Source organism: Colossoma macropomum, unplaced genomic scaffold (assembly GCF_904425465.1).
Source record: "Colossoma macropomum unplaced genomic scaffold, Colossoma_macropomum, whole genome shotgun sequence".
Classification (NCBI taxonomy): Eukaryota; Metazoa; Chordata; class Actinopteri; order Characiformes; family Serrasalmidae; genus Colossoma; species Colossoma macropomum.
The window spans coordinates 39,052,478-39,069,638 of record NW_023494789.1 but is presented as its reverse complement, the minus strand read 5'-3'; the positions used below and the strand labels follow the sequence as shown (position 1 = coordinate 39,069,638).

The following is a 17,161-nucleotide window of genomic DNA, read 5'->3' as shown; positions in this document are numbered from 1 at the left end:
TGAATGTCTTCGTACATAATGGCTATACAGTGCCGAAATTTTGAAAATTTGGTGAACCTTTAACACTCAAGAAAACCATTTTTATTCATTTCTTATGTCATATTGAGCTAAATATGAGATTTTTTTTTATATATATATATAAATCTGCATGATATTAACCCCTTAAATAGCCAGGCCCACTGGCAAGCCCAAAGTTTTATTACATACTTCTGTAACCTAAGAATAGCTCAGCCACTTAGCGTTGAAGTCCCTGTGGTTACTGAATAATTAGCCTTAGAACGTTATAAGCCTGGGATATTAATACAGGTTATTAGGGAAAAAGCAGTAGCACTTCACTTTACAGATCAGTAATAAGTGAGTAATATTATGGCAACAAATATTTACCTACAATTACATGTTAATTTTGTAGTTGTTACTAAATAAAGTTAGTAATTGTAGCAGTAACAAGGCTGGTAATAAAATAGTGAAAATAATAATAACCCCTAGTTAAACTAACCTAAAAATGACATTCTAGTTTTCTCGTTGTCAATAAATAATAAGATAAAGAAAAATAAAGAGGTGCTATAAAGAAAAGTGTGGTGTGGTTTGAGGTTAAAACTCTTTTAAAGTCTTTTTTTCCTTTTGCTTTACAGTAGAGTGACAGTATTCTGTTCACAGGTAACACAAAAGGAACATGTGATTTCTGTAAGTGTTATCTCAGTACATTTACATTGCAGTAACTTTGAAATAAAATCCAGTACCTTTTAGTGTAATTACAGCTTTTTGTCTGTAAATCACACTGTGCCTGGAAATTTAAAGACAACAGGTGGGAAACTAAGTATAAACAAGTGAACTAGTATTTTACAGCTCTGATGCCACATCAATTCAGCAGAACTACTTCATTGTTTTGGGACTAAAACCAGGACTATTTTAAAACCTTTAGAATGTAAAAGAATTGGAGTGATATTTTGATTAATTGGTATTATGTTGTAAGAGCTGGACATTATATAATATAATTTAAAATAACAAAAGGGAGGCTAAAATGACTAATTGTTAAGTATTACTTGTATTTTTGTATCAACTGGAAAATTAACATTCTATTTACACACTAAAAAATAACTCATCAGATCAACCTAAAAAATTACTTCATTTGGCAGCAAGCATTTAAATTAGTTTCATTCAATTAAAAAAAAAACACTGATTGAAAAAGTCATTAATTAAAAGTATTTATTTAGGTTGAGTAAAACTAGTTAATTAACTTGTTACCACATGAAGTAATTATTTTAGGTTGAACTGATTAGCAGTTTTTTATAGTGCAGGGAATTAAAGTTTTAACATTTTTCCATTTTATTAGTGACTTGTTACCACCATTACTTAGTAACAACTATAGAAAAATCGCATGGAATTTTTTAGTTTAGTTTATTTCCATAATATCACCATATTATTACCCTCTTATTACCAATCTGTAAAGTGATACAGAAAATGCCTCTAATAGGCCCAGCTAAATCCATATTTTCAAGTACATGTAGATTTTCATGATTTAAGTCAAGTCAAGTCAAGGCAAAGTTTATTTATATACACAGTAAAAAATGGCTCGTCAGATCCACCTAAAACAGTTAGTTCATGTGGTGACAAGTAGATTAACTAGTTTATTCAATCTAAATAAATACTTTGAATGAACGATAAAACTACTCAATTGTTTGTTTCCACATAAAGTATTTTTTTAGGTAGATCTGACGAGACATTTTTTGCAGTGTAGTACTTTTTACCATAGGTATTGTCACAAAGCAGCTGTACAGAAAAACCCGGCTCAGAGTACCTATAAGCAAGCCAGTGATGACAGTGGCAAGGAAAAACTCCCTAAGAGAAAGAAACCTGGTCGACACTGGATAGCAAAACAGTAACAAGAGCAAAATGAACAGAGAGTAAGGTTCTACCATTAATATAAAAATTAAAATAGAGAAAAGGGGAAAAACAGCGCTGGACAGAAGGATTTAGATTAAGGAATACACTGTAAAAAGTGGCTCATCAGATCTACTTAAAAATGACTTCATGTGGTAACAAGCAGTTGAACCAGTTTTATTCAATTCATTGAATAAAACTAGTTTTTTTACTTGTTACCACATGAAGTCATTTTTTTTAAGGAGATCTGATGAGCCACTTTTTACAGTGTAACAATCGATGACTGTTAAAGGCCTATTAGAGTAACAATGAGAAACAGATCTGTGTAAATCAATCACTGTTACTGGTTTTGACTGTTAGACGTGCATCACAGAGAACCATGAACGGCAGTGACTACTGTTTGAAACATGTAATGATGATCTGTATGAATATGAGAAGCGCTCAGAGTGTTGTGAAGCAGGTGAAGCAATATTTATGACAGTCAACTAATCATCGTTTTGAATTGACTAAAATTCTGTCTGTTCATTGAATGACCCCAAAATGATTGTGCATTGGCATGACTTCAAGTATGATGTAGGCCTATTACTTAAAACAGTGAGTGTGTTTACATGTACTTAATCTGATCATAATTGGATTTTGGCATTTATTATTTTAGGAAGTTTTCCCATTATCTGGTCACTCAGGTGCATGTAAACTCTCATGCTGGGTCCCTGTGTTTCTTATAGCCGTTAGCTGCAATTAAAACTGTATTGATGGATGCCATGGCTTTAGTGGGTTTATTAGGGTTTCATGTGCTCAGCACTGTCCTTCCATATTCACACAGATTTTACAGATTAGAATAGTCATATTGGCTCAAACCTCGCAGTAACGGAGATGAGATTCACAGTATTTTTAAACACTTTTTATTAAAAAAAAATATTTCACAATAAAAGTGCAAATGGGCTTTTCTCTATTACTTAAGATTTTTTGGAGGGCAGCATCATCCTCAATCATGTTTTCAACTTAGATCAGCTGACTGGGGCAGGACTTTTTTCTTCTAAAATCACAGTGTACGTTTAACACTAAGTCATTTTCAGAAGTGGGGAAAAAAAGCTCCTATTGAGTGATGCTTTATAGAAAATATTTTATTGAGGAAGTCACAATAAAACATTGTAAGTCTGGACTGACAAATCAGAGCAGTTTCTTGATCAAGTCTGAGTGAATGGGGAACATTCATGTCCATTTGAATTATCTTCCTTACATTTCTATGCTCTTTTGTAAAGCCTCAGAAAATGTAATCATCTAAGGATATACTGGACAGGCTAGTGTGCCAGGCACAGCAATGTAAAACAAGCCACGCAGAGTAATTACAAATGATTTGAGACTAATTTATAGATGCTGGCAATACATATACAGTAAGAATACTACATTTATAAACATAAATAATGTGTAGTTAGTAATGCATGGCTTCAAAAGGCAGATCAGCATCTCAGCATCTCAACCTCCTCAGTCTCAGCTCCATGACCTGTTGAAAGAAAGTTGAGTTGTTTACATTAGACTACATACATCACAGTTGTTTAGACTCTGTTTTTCCTCGCTGTATGTATTCATTCACCTGTAGGCAACCGTGTGGATATTTATAATGAGTAGCATGCGATTCTTGGCTGCGTTCCAGTGAAGCATAGCTGCTGCACACATACGATCTAATCTAATGTTATTTATGTGCATTGTATTAATCTTCTCTCCGGCGGACATTAGTTCTAACCTGCATCTAACATGCGGCCCCCCCTTCCATTGTGTCTGATCCAGCTTATTAAGGCCTTCTGAAGAAATTATCTGCAGTAGGTGTGAAAAAACTAGTCTCTGCAGGAATGTAGACACAGGCCTACGTGCTTAATTGAAGTTTTATTAGGGCAGACTTTTTCAGCCGTGATAACGTACGTTACATCAGTAGGCTAACAACAGGCATGTTGTCTGGCAGACAACGCCAGTGCACCATCACCATCACTTCAAGCTCTGCCTTCATGAAGCATCGGATTGGTTTAGTAATTTCACATTCAGTCTATGTTCCAACCCACATTTTGCCCCAAATTTCTCAAATTTGTTCCCAGATGTTTTCATTATGAGATCACATCTGTCCCCACAAGACTAGAAATCAAGCTGCTTCTAAACTGTGGATATCAAAAATCATGTGGTTGTTGATGTACTGAGGTTCTATAGGTGGGACCAATGAGTCTGCACCAGTGAGCTGTCGTGGCGTTTATTTAAATAAGGTAAATAAGGCTTCTTGTTAAGTAGCTTCTTGTCTAGAAATCGTAGCTTTAGGGAAGACATTATTCACCAGAAATGCTAACACGCTAACATTATTCACCACAATATGGTCATTTTCTGTAGGTTTGACTTTAGTGCTGCTCTTTTGGATTCACTCATATGAAGTTTAATTAGAGATATCAGTTGATGTGAGCCTTAGGCCTGCGTTTGCACAGTGTTATGTGATCATGTTGCTGCCTAACTATGTCCAGTGTAGGAGCAGAGCAGCACCCCCTGGAGCACTGGGGGGTTCAGTGCCTTGCCCAAGGGCACACTAAGGTATACCCAGTCAGTCCAGGGATTTGAACCCATGACATTCTGGTTACTGGCTCACCAACATTAAGCTACCGGCCACCCCACACTGTTTTGTTGTGTGTATTAAAACTGCTGAGTTCATGTAGCGCTCACTCGTTCACTGCGTCGGCCCCTTGGCGGCATCAAACATCTTCTTGCGGCCCTCCATTCCAGACATGGCCTCCACGTTCTTCCTCCAGTCACTTACTTCCACTGTCTTTTCCTGCAGATCACAAAACAGAGCTTAGAATGGGCACACAGAAAAACGCTTTTGTGACTGTCCTTTTCAGCTTTTAAACCACTGACCTTCTCTGTGTCCTCTTTCTTGACTGATTTGAGGTTCGCTCTAAGGTCCAGAGACACTTTGTGTTTAGAGCCCAAGAGTGAGCGCAGGATGGCGTCTGCTGAGACCCTCACCCTCCTCAGGTTAGGCCGCTTGAATTTCCCCCTCAGGTCCAGAACTTTGATGTTTAGGTCTTTTATCTACATAGAGGAGAAACACTGGCTATGTTTACATGCAACGATTTTTGCCAATCCGATTGAATACAATCCGATTACAGATTTAGACTGAGGTGTTTATATGCACTCTATTCAACAATCTGATGGAAAATCTTCGTTTACATGCTCACTACAAGTAATCCGATGCAAAATGACGCGCATGCGTGGAGTAGCGCTTAGAGTAAACGTTACCATGACAGCGAACATCACGTGAAGTCCAGACCAGTTTCTGCTCCGCCATGTTGAGCGGTGTAAACTTTCGCCGTGACGCGACGCACATGCGCAGAACATACTTACACGTTCCGATTGGAATGTAATCGGATTCAGGCGTTTACATGGCTATTATTCTTCTATTTAACGGATTATTTAGAAGTTTACCCACCTCGTTTAATCGGATAGAAATTGTATTCCGAATGGCCTCAATCGGATTAGACTATTCCGATTGAGGTGTTTACATGGACGTATTCTATTCCGATTGAGCTATTAGTCGGATTATTAACAGATTATCAGGCTGCATGTAAACGTGGCTATTGAGAGTTAGAAGAAGGAGAAAGTGGTTGTTTATGATATTGTTCAGTCAGTCGGTGAGCTAAATCAGGTTGGAACGGTTTTGACCTCTCTGGTGTTATGCAACACTTTGGCTTCAATGTCGTAGCGCTCTTCATCCACCACGTCTATCTTGGCATGAAGCTCTTGACATAGTTCCTGTGAAAGATGAGAAGGAGAGTGACCATTCATCTCATTGTTTTACTTCATCAGTTCAGTGGATTAAAGGTTAAGTGTGAGCAGGAATGAAACACAATTAAAAGGAGAATTCCACTGATGTTTCAAAGTTTCTACATCAAATCATTTAGATGCAAATAGTCATTCTGAGCAGTTTGATATGAAGTGGTATATTGTAGAGAAACTTACTAGCTCAGATTTTCTTTGTAGTGGCGGTAATGGGAACCAGAAGTCATGATGTCAGCAACAGTAATATAGCCATTTTATTTACAATCCACAGTGACCAGTGAACCTATAAGTGTCTTCTGAGTTTTTATATGTAATATTGATGATAGTAAAATGGTGGTAAAAAGTTTGCCTTATAATGCTCTGCATGTATCTCTCTACCATGAATTAATAGATAAAGTCTTCTCTTAAAACTTTTGTAAAACAGTGAGTGTGTTTACATGCACTTAATAATCCGATAACCTCAGAAAATCTGATTTTGTTAGTAATCCAATGAATGCGTTTACATGCACTTAAGTAAACAGATAATGGGAAAACTGGTCTTCATGAGTTGGACAGTAATTATATTTCTGCTTTGCAACGAGCCAATAAACTCACAGAAGATGGCATGATGTAAATGTAATGTAAAACTCAAACTTCATGGCGCAGTTTTTTTTTAAACATTGCGTCTCTTTACCTGAAAATATGAATATACATCATGTAAAAGATGAAGAATATTTAAATCCTTTATTTTGTCAAGCATATAGTTGGTTTCAGTGAGTGCATTTACATGCACTCAATAATCTGACCATAATCAGATTTCTAAGATTGGAGTAAGGTCTAGAAATCTGATAAAGAGAGCTGGATTTTAGCTCAGTTATCTGATTTCTCAGTGCATGTAAACTCTTACTCTGACTTCTTTCAGATTTCTCCATCTGCGCACAGAACAGACTGCAGTTCTGGAAATAAGCGAGCAGAGATGCTGCAAAATGGCAGCAAAACATTTTGGGGCGATGCTAAAACCAACTACATGCTTGACGAAATGAAGGATTTAAATCTTCTAGATGACGTATGTTCAAAGTTTAAGGTAAAGTGGCTCAAAATTTGACTCATGTAGACATTGATCGGATTACTGACAAAATCTAATCTTCTGCTGTTATCGGTTTATTAAGTGCATGTAAACACACTCAGTGTCTCAGACATCAGGCAGTGTAATCGTAACCATTTCATGTAATAACTTTCTGTGAGGGAGCTTTTAGAGACATTAGGCAGTTCAGACGTCTGGTTCCTATCACCACCACTGTGAACAACTTTGACTTGGTAAGTTTCTCTAGAACGGGGCATTTCTTACCAAACCACCCTGAATTACTTTGTTTATGTGGTAACCCTTTAATTATTCAGAAAATTGGTTCAACTCATCTTTAACATGCATGCCTAGAGCTCCTAGTCTGATGCCTTGTGCATGCATACACATCAAGAATGACCGTACCTGGAGCTCCGCGAAGGACATGCCGCTGGTCTGTAGGGCAGGGACTTTCTCATCCAGATACCTCTGCTTCTCCTCCTCCTTATCTATCAGCTCCTGCTCCAGCTCCTCTTTAGCTTTAGCAACCATCAGGCTCTGCTCCCACACACGCATACACACACACACACACACACACACAAGACGCTTCATCTAGATGCTGTTCTTTTGCATGTTGAGGGATTTTTGGTGAGTGTTAATGAATCTCTTTCATTTGCCATTTTTCTAATGGTCAGCGTCTTTGTGATGTCTGTGTGATGAAGTGTTAAAGACTGCTGTGTCTACATACCTTTAGCATCAGCTTGCGGGAGGCTGAAATCTTGGACTTTTTCTAGTGATTGTTAAACAAATGCACATGAATGTGTATCATAAATGCCAGAGTTCACATATCAATTCAAAGTTGAGTATTTGTTTAAGATGCAGATTTAAAAGGTGGACCTGATGTGCCATAACATTTTTCCCATGTTTAAATATAATTGCCTAAAATTAAACACCTTAATGACATATTTTTCTCGCTGCACTGCAAAATATTACAGTTGTATGCAAAAGGTCCTCTGTAGAAAACACACTTAAATATGGCATCTTTCTGCATTTTTGGTGCACAGTTTCTGTTTATTTGATTTTACCATATTGGAAAGAAATAAAACATAAATATAAAACGTGCCATAACATTTGCAACATTTTCTGTTTGATTTTCTCCAATGTAAAATCCAACAATCAAACAGTATCTGTGCATTATGTGCAGAAGTGAGTTCTGTGTAGAGGATGTGTTCACTTATTTTCATTTAGAAAATCAACAAAAACTCAGTTTGATCAGAGGCGCCAAGACTTTTACAAAGACTGTATATCTTGGCAAGTGAAATGATCTTAAATATAATTGTCTAATCTTAGATCTACTTCTACACAGTTTTTTCTTTTAAATCATTTTATCTAGAGATATTGTCTTATTCTATAGCCAGATAGAATGTATCTGCCAATATAAAGCATTCTGTCAATAGAATGAGTTGATTTATGTAGATTAAATATCTTATAACATCTAGAAGTTAAATAACCTTTATGATATTCTTACGATTCCAAAATGAGAAATATTAGATATATAGACTAGATTTAGGATGTTTTTCACTTGCCAATATATCATTTTTTTGCAGTGTGAGAGCCTTTCAGTACTTAAAAGTCTAATTAATGCCTGTTCTGCATGATGCAACTTTGGAACCGTTCTGTCTTGACTGTGATTTGCATTTGTTGTTTGAGAAGAAAAGAGCATCCAAATAATCAAATTTGTATTCTTCTAAGATAAGATTCACTTAATTCTTATCCCCATATAAAATGATGCATAAAAGTCCATGAAATGTGATTTTATATGGTTGATACAGCACCTTCATGGACTGTTAGTACTTACCTCCTGCCTGTAAAGTAAAAAAGGAAAATTATTACATTATGACTACTGTAATGCACCTGTATTCAGAAAGCATTCGTTCTCATTTAAACTTATTAAGCTGAAAATTAAAAAAATGTCTGTTGTTACAATAAGAAAGTGTGTTATAGTTACTCATTAAAACAGCACATAGCAATGCGTATCAGACATGGGCAGCTGTTCTAAGAATAGATCTCATTTGTCCAGAGGGCCACCAGGGGAAGAGAAGATGGAAAACAAAAGAGAACCAAAATCTACTCACTCAGGCATCTTTACAATGTGGATTCAACCTAGAGGACAAAAATAAAGGCTTTTGTTTCTGAAGTCTAGGTCCACAGGGAGAGCTTACTGCTTTAGACATGCAGACTTATGAGAGAGATCATGTTTCAGTCACCAGCATTCTCGAAATGAGGCAATGAGCGCTAACAAGTTAACGGCAATTCCATGTACTTAAATGTTGATAAGAAACACTTAACGAGGTGCAAGTGTCTTTTAGGCCTAATTTATATGCAAAATAATGATTTTAGCTATTCTGTAAATAGGTAAACTTAAACTTTCCAGTGTAAACTGCAGTGTACTGAACAGAAAAGTCAATCTAGCTTGATCTGCCATTAACACTGAATGTAGAAGGGCTTTAAATGTTCTGAACTAATCAGTATGTTAAGGCTCTTACATGTGGTTAAGAACTGTGAAGTTTTTTCAGTGTCTACGCTCAGCTTGATACCCAGTTTTAATAAATGGGATCTCGTTAATATCAAGTTAATATTCCAGTAAAGTCTTATGCTCACTAAAACTAGTACCGCAGCATCAAGCTGGTCTGCTTTGCATCTGTGGGTCACTTTGATGTGATGACACTAGCCACGCAAATACCCCCACACAAATGCTGCCCAAGTTAACCCCCTAAAAAGAAAGTGTTGGCAGACACACAGTGTGTAGGGGGATAAAGGCATGCCAACAATTTCAGACAGATAACAATCCGGCTTTCTCCTGCCCATTTCCACCAGTCCCGGGCCACAAATAGCCCTCCATCAGCCCTGTTAAAGAGCCCTAGACCTTCAGTGACTTTTACTGGAATTCAGTTTACAGCAATGTCCACTGCTGGAAATTATGCATAATATATTAAATATGCCGCAGTAAACAGTGTATGAATAGCATGATATTTGAGACTTTCAAGAGTAGCTTTTCAAGGGCAGTGTTTAATATTGCATTTTGTTTGAGATAAGAATAAAAAAGTATAATTTAAAATATTTATGAAACAATAACAGTTAATTACTGAATCTTACCCACACTATGCTGAGACAAAATAAAAGCGTAATACAGCTCCAAGAATCCAGCAGTGGCATATAATACAGGAAAGCACAGCATCATTTTCAGAGTTCTTAATGAGTAGAAAACTTTTTGAAGTGTGTTGAAGAATCTGTTAAAGTTTGGTCTTACCTCTGAATGCAGCGTGAGGGGAGTGATGCACCACAGGATGATGCTCTGGAACAATGTCTCCTTTTAAGCCATCCTCTTATTGTTCTGTCCTCGCTCGTAACTGGGTGATATTAATAGAAACGCAGCTCTTATCCAGCAGTTGTGAACTTTTTTTTTTCTCATTGACGTTGGGGGCTGATGGCCAGAGCCTACAGGACCACTCTATCTGTTAACCGGCCCTCATTTAGCACAAACTGTTTCAGAGTGGGGGGAAAAAAAATATGAATTTTGTTAAAAATATTGGGGTGATTCCATGATTGGTATGCCCAGTGATTTAGAAACCACATCTGTGTGTAAAAAGTGCTCCTTACAACTATCCCTGTGCATGTTTCAGATAAATTAACCTAAAACATTAATAAAAACCACCTACAACACTTAGAAACTTAGAAAACAGAATTTCTCCCTGTCCAACCCGCTACAACTACACTTTACCTTAAAGTATAATCATTACTCTATGCACATTATGTGGGACTGCCCAAAAGTTTATGCTTTTTGGGAGCAGATTCTTGATTCTAGTTGAGAATCAAGAAGATACACTTCCCTATAGACGCTGAACTTCATTTACTTAATGATAACTGTAAATTCCCCATTATGGAAGGATCCCGGAAAATATGGCTGGCTGGCTTAACAGCAGCATTGTCTACCACCTCACAACCTACCCATAGGTCATTGGCTCCATACGTTATTGGATATCTTCTATCTGTAACTGTCATCTGCATGAATTAGCAGTGCTGCCCCTAGAACTCTTTATACATGGATTCACAGAATATCTAAAGTCAGGACGCTTATGCTCACTTAACTATATAATGTGTTTAAGTTGTGAATGATGTAACTCAATTTTCATGTGTCCTATGTTATATCCATGATCGGTTCTTGTTTGTAAGTACCATGTGTACATGTGTGGGTCAGGCTGGAAATGGGAGGTGTTTCTTTAAATGGGAAATAATCCACTCAGCATTGTTACCTGAACAGCTTCACTCATATGAAATATCTCGAATATTCCACTGGTCACACGTTCAGCAGGAATTTGCATCGTCCACTTTCCTAAAGATCATGGCAAGAAGTGAAGTAAGCTGTTCATTTTTTTATTTTCACTGTAAGTGTGATATTGACTGACTTGGTCACTTTGAAAGTACAACTGTTATGAGTTGAACATAAATTATTCATTAAAAAGTACATTTTAGCAAATCATTAGAATGTTTTTATTTCCTCATGCCATTAGCAGGGTTAACCACATTTTGTGTATTTGCTAATTCTAAGCAAAGAAATCTTGTAAAAAAAAACAAAAAACAGATTTTGTTCCTGAGATTGGTTAACACATTTTTGAATATCTAATTCCATGTTTTCTTAGAGTCAATGATAAAGAAAATGAAGAAAACGTAAGTTTTTTTTTGTTTTGTTTTTAAGAGTTACAACAGCTAAATTATTATAGCTATATTTATTTTATGTGATATAAGTGGTCTTTTGTAGCTGTGCAGTCAAGATACATTCAAGTGGTGTCTTAGAGAAGAGCTACTCAACTAAAAAAGAGTTTTCTTCTGCCTATATTAATCAGTGATTATGGCGTAACTCGCTATAGGAATTTGGACTCTAATTCATGAGACAAACAGTTAGTACTGAAGAACATTAACAGTTACAGCCAGGGTGACAAATTAACAGCAGCCATCCAATGTGGGCAAATATTTACGTTTGGCTGCTAGATTTGCTTCAACCCCCAGACACAGATTATCTAACAGTGTACATAGAATCAGTTTTCACAGTGACAGAGCGTGACTGTAATTTCAGTGTGCACACTTGAATGAAATGTAGTTGATGTGCAAAAATTGTATTAGTGTCTCAGATTACACTCAAGTCTGATGTATGTAAGCTGCTGGGAGTCACCCTGTAAAGCCAGTAATCATTAAAAAATTTCATTGGCGTTTCATAGGAGTACGTATTACGATGTCTCTAAGTGTGAACATCACACGCACAGCCTCAAAAAGAAGGTCATGCTCGATGTTTAGGTCTCAAATGTGAAATTAACAATAACAATAAATGGTCAGGGCTCATCGGCAGGCCCAAAGTTTTATCACACACTTCTATAACCTAAGAATAGCTCAGCCAGTTTGCATTGAAGTCCCTGTAGCTACTGAGTAATAAGCCTTAGTATGTAATAAGCCTGGGATTTTAAGGGGTTAAACTGATGAAGATATGATGACAATAGTAGATCATTCTTTTACATCCTCGGAAGATACGTCCGTCACCAAGTTTTCACGTTGAGTTCTCTTTGAAAGCTCTTCAGTGCTTCATCAGATTCATCCGCTCAGGAAAGGGGCGGAAACACAGCCTACTTTACAAAGCGTTACACATTTCTACCAGAGAGGTCTCCAAAGTATTTACAGAAAACTAAATTCACCACCAAGAAGAAAAGGAATGATGCAGTTACAGCAGCAGTTCTTTATTTATCCATCTTCTCAAAGTAAGGCTGATCTGACATCCTGTTCTCCATTTTACTCTTATGATTCAGGAAGCTGATTCTAGATCAGAGCTTGTGTTCTGAAGTGTGATTTATAACTCCACATCTTCCATGTCTCAGGAGTGTTTCAGGTGTGTGTGTTTAACATAGCTCCCAATTTAATGTCTGTACCAGCCATTCAGTTGGGCAGCTTTCTGGTTCTGATCCAGCATCAACCTGTATCTCTGTTAATAAAGAAGCGTGAATACAACAAAATCTTAGCAATACTTTTACTGTTCAGCCATTGAGCTTTACACTGTGGACTGCTGTTTAGAAAATGGAAATGATTAAGTAGTTTAAGAAAACACAGTTGGTTTTATTAACAGAATCAAGGCAACCTATTTAGGTGAGGCTAAACAAAGCAAGAACTAATGTGTGAAGAGTGGTACCTGATATATAGAGTGATGGAGAGAGAAAGGATGTGATCACTAGATCCAGAAGAGATCTCTCCAGATCTCTCAGTGGGTGCCCATGTTCCTCTCCCAGCCAGGAGTTTTCTGTCTGAGCGAGGCTCAAAATTCGTTCACTTAGATATTGAGCAGATTGTTATTGTTTATTCAGAGTTTGCTGCCACTCACTAATCAAAAGTGGTCACATGTTGAGGTCATGGCACACTGACCCTACATTCCCCAACAAACACCATGATTCTAATCATGTCAGTTGGCTTTATACTGTTCCAGAATAAGAACAGATAATCTCAACAAACCAATGAGAATGGAGGGGAACAATATTACACAATGTGAATAGGAATATGAGGGGAACATTCTAGAACAGTGTAACTGAGGGACAACATTCTAGTGCAGTGTTAATAAGGGACAACATTCTAGAGCAGTGTGAATAAGGGAAAGCATTATAAAACAGTGTGAAGGAAGGACAACATTCTGGACAATGTGAATCAGGGACAACATTCTAGTGCAGTGTGAAGGAAGGACAAGATCCTAGAGCAGTGTGAATGAGGGACAACATTCTAGAACAGTGTGATTAAGGTACAAAGTTCTAGATCAATGTAAATAAGGGACAAGGTTCCAGAAGAGTGTGAAAAAGGGATATTTTCTAGAACAGTGTGAATGAGGGACAACATTCTAGAGCAGTGTGAATAAGGGACAGCATTGTAAAACAGTGTGAAAGAAGGACAACATTCTGGACAATGTGAATCAGGGACAACATTCTAGTGCAGTGCGAATAAGGGACAACATTCTAGAACAAGGTTCCAGAACAGTGTGAATAAGGGATATTTTCTAGAACAGTGTGAATGAGGGAGAACGTTCTAGTACAGTGTGAATAAAGGACAACATTCTAGAACAGTGCGAATAAGGGACAGCATTCTAGTGCAATGTGAACATTCTAGTGCAGTGTAAACAAGGAACAATGCTCTAGTGCAGTGTAAACAAGGGACAATGCTCTAGTGCAGTGTAAACAAGGGACAATGTTCTAGTGCAATGTAAACAAGGGACGATGTTCTAGTGTAGTGTGAATGAGGGACAAGTTCTAGAAAAGTGTGAATGAGGCACAGCGTTCCAGTTCAGTGTGAATGAAGGACAACATTCTAGAGCTGTATGAATGCAAGAGGACATTCTAGAGCAGGCTGAATAGGGAAAACATTCTTAAAGTTAAATGAAAATGTTTTGTTCTCTCAGTAGTGAGTTAAGCCAACTTTCTAGCAAGTCAAATCAAACATCCTTGCCAGCAAACTTGGGGCTCTAGAGTCTACAGTTTGGGTTCTAGTAGGGCTGGGCGATAAAACGATAACGATAAGTATCGCGATATAACTTTTCCTCGATAGAGCGATAAGACAGGTTCGATAAATGTTCGATATAATACACCATTCTCACACTTCCACGTTTTAGCGAAAGCCCTGGTGGCGTTTTCTACTGCAAGGAAAGCGACGCTACTCTGCTGTCGCCAGGAGAGGGCGCACTTCCGAATTTTTCGACTTGATTAGAGAGGGAGGGGGCCACGAGTAAAAAAAGGGTCGCCAAATATACTTTAGCAACGGCTGAAACGCGGAGTTATACAGTCCCTGTCTGAGTGTGAGTGACGAGGTCAGTGGTGTAACTGTACTGACCTACAGTGAACTCACCTCTTTACTAACATCCTAACAACTTTAGCGGTGTTAAACCACGTCTACAGCGCCAAACTGTCATATTTTAGTATTAGTGCATTCTCGAGCAACGAAAGTGAAAGAAAGAAGTGGGTTAATGTTCGTTACAGCCCTGATTTAAACGAAAGTAAACTGAGGAAGCTGTGAGGCATTGGAGAGCAGGAGAGCGCTATCTTTCCAGGCTAGCTGTTTTTAGCTGCTGGCTATCTTGAAGCAGCGCTCCGGCAAAACACGGTGAATTGATGATACGGTAGATCAAACGAATATCACCGCTTTCAGTTTAAACATGCCTAAAAGGAGGACTCTGTCTGGTGTGAGAGATTCACACTGCAGATAATGCTTTTACACAGAGAACGTCAGATATACTGCGGTTCACCCCTTAAACTACTACGATAGCATAGAGAAACCCAGCCGTCTAGCTGGTGTCTGAATACTGTGATATGCTCTGACATGGATGTGGTAGGAGTGACCGCAGTGACCTACGGAACCGAGTTGACGTTGTTGAGAAACTAAAGAGTTTAGCACTGTTGTTGGCCGCTTGTTTAGCATTTGTAGCGGGGTAGCCGAGCGCTCGTCACCAGACAGCTAAAAATAATCTGTTTTCTTTCTTAAATTATGACTATTACAAAAATTGCAGCTGTGCTTTTCAAGCTGATAAAAACAGCTCAGAAACTTTCTCCCACTCTTCCAAGACAGATTAGTGAAATGTTCCACTGTTTGCCGAGTGTTTGTCATGATCGGACCATAAGTGATAGTTTAAAACCACAATTAACCACCCAGGAGCAAAATCAGCCTTCAAACGTGAAAGAAATCATGATTTGACATTTATCGCGATATGTATCGATATCGAACGATATGAATTTTGTTTATCGTGATAACGTTTTTGGCCATATCGCCCAGCTCTAGGTTCTAGGGTCTCTAACAATCACACAAAAGTACAGCACGCCAACTATAGGTGTTTTTTGGAGGAGGCTGGGTTGATGTGTTCTGGGCTTTAGAAACATCCCCCAGCATAGAACACCACAACTGCAGGGGCAGAAACAGAAACATCCAAACTCGGAAATCTTATCTGTTACTGTGATAACAGCAGCTATTACAGAATCTCATATCCTAACCCGAGTGTTACTGAATCCTACTAACTGGACAAAATTTCCTAAATACTGTCCTAACTTTAGGGTAACCCCAGTGGTGTCCTAACATTTTTTTTAACTGTCATTATATTAAAGAAATAGAATGTTTTTCTTTTGAGGCAACTGTGACAGCATAAGATTTTCACTGTAACTTGCATTTATTCATATTGCAAAACGGCAGTTTCACTTCCATGGTTAAAGAATCCCAGACACTGCAGACCTTCTTCCTTGTTCCTTTTCGTTACCTGCCTGATGTCGATGAAAACTTGCCAAATAAAATCTTGCAAGAATGGTAGTGAATAATAAAGAACACAGAATTGAATGTGTTACTGTTTATTACGAGGAATAACATTAGCACGGGTCGCAGGCCTGCAGAAGCCTCGAGAAATGTATATATTGAACCTCTGGAGCAGAACCCTGCCTGTCTGACTAACTTTCATTTTTAATGCTATTTTGATGATGTGTATCATCGGTTGCCTGCTACCTTCACATCTTGAGATATGGTAAGTGAATGGTATGGTAAGTAATATGAATTTGTTGACTTTCAGATCTTAATCCAAGACTAGAGATGGTTTATATAATGCTTAGCAGAACTGGTTCTCGATATGCCGACATTGAAAACAACTGTTCCATGTCCTGTTGTTTTTGATATGCTCATGACTCAGGAGTGTCCTTTCATATTTGTTGTTTGCTTCACAAACATTTGTGATGTTTATAAAACTTCTTAGAAAGCTGTTGGTTTACACAGCGTTCTTAACGGCTTTAGCAGAAACGTGGCCCGGCTGGTGAGTCCTCAAGAATGGGTGGTTCTGGAAGTCAGTGATTGCCTACAGAGATGCCCAAAGAGTCAGTGGTAGTGCTCATGCTATTAGAGATGCACTCCATCTCAGTGCCCCCTGTGCGGCCCTGCCTCTGATTAATATATTAACTGCAGACAGCTCTAATCTTTCTGCCTTGATGACAGGAATGTAATATACCCCACACACTGGTGTGGCTAAACATAGAGCATTGTGCCAGCTGGTGCTGCCACTCGTGTCTTCTTTTAAAGACTTATCGATGTCTGTGTCTATTGATGAGCTTATGTTACCCTCTATGCTGCTGAAATGTGCATGTAGCCATCAAACTCAGGGACCTTGCATGTTTATTAGTTTGTAAATTTACCTTTATCATTGTCCACAATGCTGCACACTCCACCTGCTATTACCAGTCCTGTGCAGCTGCATGTTGACGTGCGTATGCGTTTGTACAGGTTTCTGGGTATTGTTTCCTCCATCATGAATCAAGGATTATCTGGGTGATTATCAGTTCATGTCACAGCACTCTTGGCTGCTGCACTCAGGGTGGCATTGGCATT

At 38.1% G+C, this 17,161-nt stretch overlaps 1 protein-coding gene across 1 annotated transcript; it reads right to left on the bottom strand.

Moving 5' to 3' along the window:
- Nucleotides 1–3,272: 3,272 nt before the first annotated feature.
- tnni1b (troponin I type 1b (skeletal, slow)) lies at nt 3,273–10,119 on the bottom strand. Its single transcript, XM_036569608.1, has 9 exons — nt 10,044–10,119; nt 8,869–8,896; nt 8,592–8,598; nt 7,482–7,523; nt 7,160–7,291; nt 5,578–5,667; nt 4,771–4,947; nt 4,579–4,687; nt 3,273–3,385 (listed from the first exon to the last, which is right to left on the bottom strand). The coding sequence occupies exons 2-8, from the start codon at nt 8,874–8,876 to the stop codon at nt 4,583–4,585; spliced, it is 561 nt and encodes a 186-aa protein (XP_036425501.1). The 5' UTR covers nt 8,877–8,896; nt 10,044–10,119; the 3' UTR covers nt 3,273–3,385; nt 4,579–4,582.
- Between the last annotated feature and the right edge of the window lie 7,042 nt (nt 10,120–17,161).

Bases quoted from the DNA above. Each gene is read 5' to 3' on its own strand.
- tnni1b (XM_036569608.1), bottom strand. The intron at 7,292-7,481 runs GTATGTAGACAC...GTGTGGGAGCAG, and splicing joins CCCGCAAGCTGATGCTAAAG to AGCCTGATGGTTGCTAAAGC. The intron at 4,688-4,770 runs GTCAGTGGTTTA...TGTGATCTGCAG, and splicing joins AGAAAGAGGACACAGAGAAG to GAAAAGACAGTGGAAGTAAG.